The sequence below is a fragment of the Saprolegnia parasitica genome (genome assembly GCF_000151545.1).
Source record: "Saprolegnia parasitica CBS 223.65 unplaced genomic scaffold supercont2.654, whole genome shotgun sequence".
NCBI lineage: Eukaryota > Oomycota > Saprolegniomycetes > Saprolegniales > Saprolegniaceae > Saprolegnia > Saprolegnia parasitica.
This window is the reverse complement of record NW_012157048.1, coordinates 1-4162: the sequence shown is the minus strand read 5'-3', so window position 1 is coordinate 4162 and position 4162 is coordinate 1. Positions and strand designations below refer to the sequence as shown.

The following is a 4162-nucleotide window of genomic DNA, read 5'->3' as shown; positions in this document are numbered from 1 at the left end:
ACGTCGGTGCCATCAACAACACGGGAGCTACAGCGCTGCACTGCGCCGCGGCGGCCGGCCACCCCGAGGTCGTCCAGCTCCTCCTCGCCGTGCCGTACTTTGATCCGTACGTGCGCAACCAGCGTCAGCTCACAGCACTGCAAGTTGCGCGCATTGCATGCCTCGAGCACGACCACTGGGCCAGCTTTGAAGAGTGTGCCCGGCTGCTGGAAGAGGTACCTTTGCATGCTTGGCCGTCGCCCGACTCATTCCTTCTACATCGCGTAGCGCTGCAGCCTCTACCGCGGGTGGCTCTACGAAAGCGTCGAGTCGTCTCTTGTCAAGATGCCGCTGGGCCTCCGCCCGTGGAAGCTGCGGTACGCGCCGTCGGCGCCACGCCGCCGCTCACCTCTCGCGAGCACTAGGTTTGTCATTGTGCTGCGGACCGACGTGCACTCGACGTCGCTCGAAATGTCTTTTTTCGACGCCAAGCAAGGCAGCCGCCTCCCGCCCGTGCCGAGGTACTGTTCCAAAGCAGCAAGACGCAATGTCCCTCTAGAACAGTAAATATGGTAGCTCGACGGTTCTGTACAAGCTCGGTACGCCGATGGTGAAGCCAGGCACGCAGCGTGCGTTTGGCAACAAGGACCATTCGTTCTACTTTGCCGGCGCCCACCGAACACACGAGGACCAGCCCAGTGTCATGCGCAAGCTCGAGTGCGCGGCCTTGGACGCAAATGGCTTGGCGTCGTGGTCGACCTTCTTTAATACCTACAGCGTACATATATCGCATCATTGGAGACATCGTACCGACATCCGATGCCACTGCGTAGATGACCAAAGATGTGCCCGACACGCTGCTCGTACCGCTCGTCGCGGCGACGTCGCCACCGCCGGCCACCGAGACCCCTTCCATGCTGCAACAACTGCCCCGCCGGTCCCGCCGCAGCCTCTCCGAGCTGACGTTGTCCGAGTCGAACGCACCAGCGCAAGCTGCGCTGACGGCGGAGACGTCGTCGGTGCTGCAACTTCCATGGCGGACCCGGCGCGGCCACTCGGATGCCAAGCCACTGGCGAACGAGACGTCGCCGTCCGTGTTGCAAGTGCCGTGGCGCCAACCCAGCCTCTCGGAACCAAAGCAGCTCGCTCTGCCCGAGCCCGAGGCAGCAGGAGAGGTCGCGCCGTCAGCACCGCTCTTGTCGCCGATCAACGAGGTCGTTGCCGCCAGCGCCCCGCCGCTGGACGAGAGCGGGCTGCTCAATCTGGCCGGTCAGCGCGAGTGCGTCGTGTGCTTTGACGGACCCCAGAGCGCTGTCTGCGTCCCGTGCGGGCACAACGCCGTCTGCATGCGCTGCGCCGATCATCTTCTCGCGGCGCCCGTGAAGCAGTGTCCCGTGTGCCGATCGTCCGTGCGCGAAATCATCCGGCTCTTCCAATGCTAATCCTCTAACTTAACTTGCCCCTTTTCCTCCAACTTGACCTACCCCTTGGACGTCCTCTGTCTCGCTTGCGTCCTCGGTGTTGTCGCAACGACCTTGCAAACGTAGAGACGCGTCATTCCCTTCTTTCTCTCGATGTTCGCTCGCCGAGCCGTCTTGCTTCTCTCTCGATGCGCTGCTCGACACTCGAGTGATGCACAGGACGACAAGCGTATCCAAGTCCTTGCAAGCGTCGCGATCGGTGGCAGAGCGACGAAGGTCCTTGAGAGATTCCAGCGACGGAGTCGCGGCGTCAGCGACTGGAGGTCGCAGGACGATTTCTGCGTCCTCTCTGCGTCTTTTCTGCGACTCGAATCGAAGCCGGCATCGTTGTGAAGAACCCACTTGATGCCAACGCCACTGAGAACGAGAAGGGGACAACACTTACTACGGACCTTCCCCCTGCTCCCACCCGCGTCAGAAGCCACCAAGGAAATTTGTTTCTTCTCTTGGAAGCTACGAACTTGGTCGCCCACGCGCATTCTCGTCCGGTCACGACGGCTCGTTCAGCGCCCGCGTCGCGAGAGCTAACCGAAGTTCGCTTCATGGTACCGCGTTGAAGACCACGCGGAAATGCTTGCATATGATTGGCTGAAAACGCGCGTACAGGCAAGTGTGGACAGATTGTCCTTCGTCTTGTGGACCATACAAAGACACGTTCATCCCGGAGGTATGACATCACCATTGTATCGCAACCATTACGTACTCGCCGTTTCTTCGTGCGGCGGATGCTCGTGTGCGCCAAGCTCGATCGAGCCGCGGCGGGACATGGACCGCGTGCGGAGCAAGACGAGGTTCGCGATGCTGTCGACGAGAGCGTCGTCATCCACATGCGTTTTCTTGGCGTCGATGCTGCTGTGGTGGTCCCCTTCGCAGAACGAAAAGCCGCGGAACGTATCTCGGTCGCCGCCAAACTCGGAGCAGTCGAGGTCCGTGGGCGGGAGGCCCGTAAACTCGGCGTCAAAGTTGCTCGTGTCGGTCTCGCTGTGAATGACCGGAATCATCGGCGGCGGGACTTGCAGCGCCACGATGGCGTTCCAATCAATGCCCTAGCACGACACCTCACATTCCATGCCCAGGAAAAAACACACGAACCTTGAAGAACGGGTGCGCCTTGAGGGCTTGGACACCGCGGACAACAAACATGGACGACTTGCCCGCGCCGAGACGCTTGTCCACGTTGCGTTCGAGGAGCGACTTGAGCAGCGAGTGCGCGTCGGACGAGAGCCATTTGGGCAGTGCGAGCTAGTACAGGTAATATTGTACTACAAGATGTGGACAAGTTGTCGTCTACTTTGGCCGTGAGAATTTTCTTGTGCAGCTCTTTGCGGTTCTTGTTCTTGGTCTCAAACGGCGATCGCCCAATCAGCATCTCGTACGCGAGCGCGCCAAGCGACCACCAATCGACCGCCTGCGTGTAGCCATTGCCGAGGATCATTTCCGGCGCCTAGAAATAAGTCGTCGGCTCCTCCACGAGTCGGTGCTCGTCGACAGACCATGTACTCTTGCGTGCCGCAAAACGTAAAGACTTCATCGCCCTAGAGCACAATGCTGTCGTGAGTTAAATCCCGTCGTCGCAGGCATAGACAATAATCTGTACATCGTTCACTTGCTTGGCCAGACCAAAATCTACACTCTGATCATCAACGATTTGGTGGAGAAGACTGTCGTACCAGTGAGCTTGACGTGCCCCTCGGCAGAAATAAGCACGTTCTCGGGCTTGAGATCTCTGCGAGACCGTTCAAGTTGAGAGACGACGGCGAGAAGCGAACGCACCGATGGATGATGCCCTTGCTATGCAAATGCTCGATGGCCAAGACCATCTCCGCAATGTAAAACTTGGCTTTGGCCTACGCAACGCCTAAGGACCCGACATGGGAGGAATATAGAGAGGCGCACCTCCATCAAGAGGCCTTCTTTCGACAAATGCGAGAAGAGCTCGCCGCCCGGCTGGTACTCCATGATGAGGTAGACCTACCGCGCCCAGCGTGGTCACGACTGCGTGCATGTAGTCATAGGCTCGACACCTTGGAGTCGGTTTGGAAGGCGTATTTGAGGCCAATGATAAACGGGTGGCTGACCTAAAAGCACGCGAACCATGACAATATTGTACATCGACGACGACAAAGTACTTTCGTCATGATCTCGCGCTCCGATTTCATGTACTCGACGCTGTTCATTTCGACAAGGAACTGCTTGCTAATGATCTAGAGCCAGCATCAGCCATGCATTCTTGTCCGCGTAATAGCCCGCACGCACCTTCATCGCATGCATCTGGCGCGTCGCCTTGTGTCGCACCAAGAGCACCTACATCGCCACGTCAACCTTCGTCCTGCGTGTTGCCATGGTCCAAGCACCTTGCCAAACGCGCCCTTGCCAATGACGCTAAGAAACTCGAAATCATCGATCGTCGTGCCCGACGTCTTCCTGCCACGCACATGGTAACCACGTCCTCTCAATCCATCAGCGAGCGTACTTGGGCGCGGCGCTCGGCGGCGTCATGGGCGGCTCGGACTCGGCTTCGGCACACGGGCTCAGCACCGTGCGGCCGCCCTTGACGCACTCCTTGCACGTCGCCCGCGCCTTGACCTTCTCGAGCGCATGGAACCTGCGCATGCCATGACCATCATCCTCGCGCATGCGTCGCCCTACTTGTTGAAGCCCTTGGTCGTGAGGCACTGGCAGCAGAAGGCATCGGATCGTCC

At 59.1% G+C, this 4162-nt stretch overlaps 2 protein-coding genes across 2 annotated transcripts; one reads left to right on the top strand and one right to left on the bottom strand.

Annotated features, from left to right (window-relative positions):
- Positions 1 to 8: 8 nt before the first annotated feature.
- On the top strand, positions 9 to 1421 carry SPRG_17592 (hypothetical protein; the record flags this gene model as incomplete). Its single annotated transcript, XM_012356948.1, has 5 exons — positions 9 to 215; positions 268 to 356; positions 405 to 500; positions 556 to 757; positions 813 to 1421. The coding sequence occupies exons 2-5, from the start codon at positions 325 to 327 to the stop codon at positions 1419 to 1421; spliced, it is 939 nt and encodes a 312-aa protein (XP_012212338.1). The 5' UTR covers positions 9 to 215; positions 268 to 324.
- Positions 1422 to 2155: 734 nt separating this feature from the next.
- On the bottom strand, positions 2156 to 4135 carry SPRG_17591 (AGC protein kinase; the record flags this gene model as incomplete). The annotated part of the gene is made up of 14 exons (XM_012356947.1): positions 4110 to 4135; positions 3934 to 4065; positions 3815 to 3884; positions 3717 to 3764; positions 3590 to 3664; positions 3485 to 3538; positions 3357 to 3431; positions 3234 to 3307; positions 3131 to 3186; positions 3058 to 3086; positions 2954 to 2995; positions 2752 to 2904; positions 2553 to 2702; positions 2156 to 2506 (listed from the first exon to the last, which is right to left on the bottom strand). Exons 2-14 carry the CDS (start codon positions 3957 to 3959, stop codon positions 2156 to 2158), a joined length of 1203 nt encoding a protein of 400 aa, XP_012212337.1. The 5' UTR covers positions 3960 to 4065; positions 4110 to 4135.
- Positions 4136 to 4162: the final 27 nt, after the last annotated feature.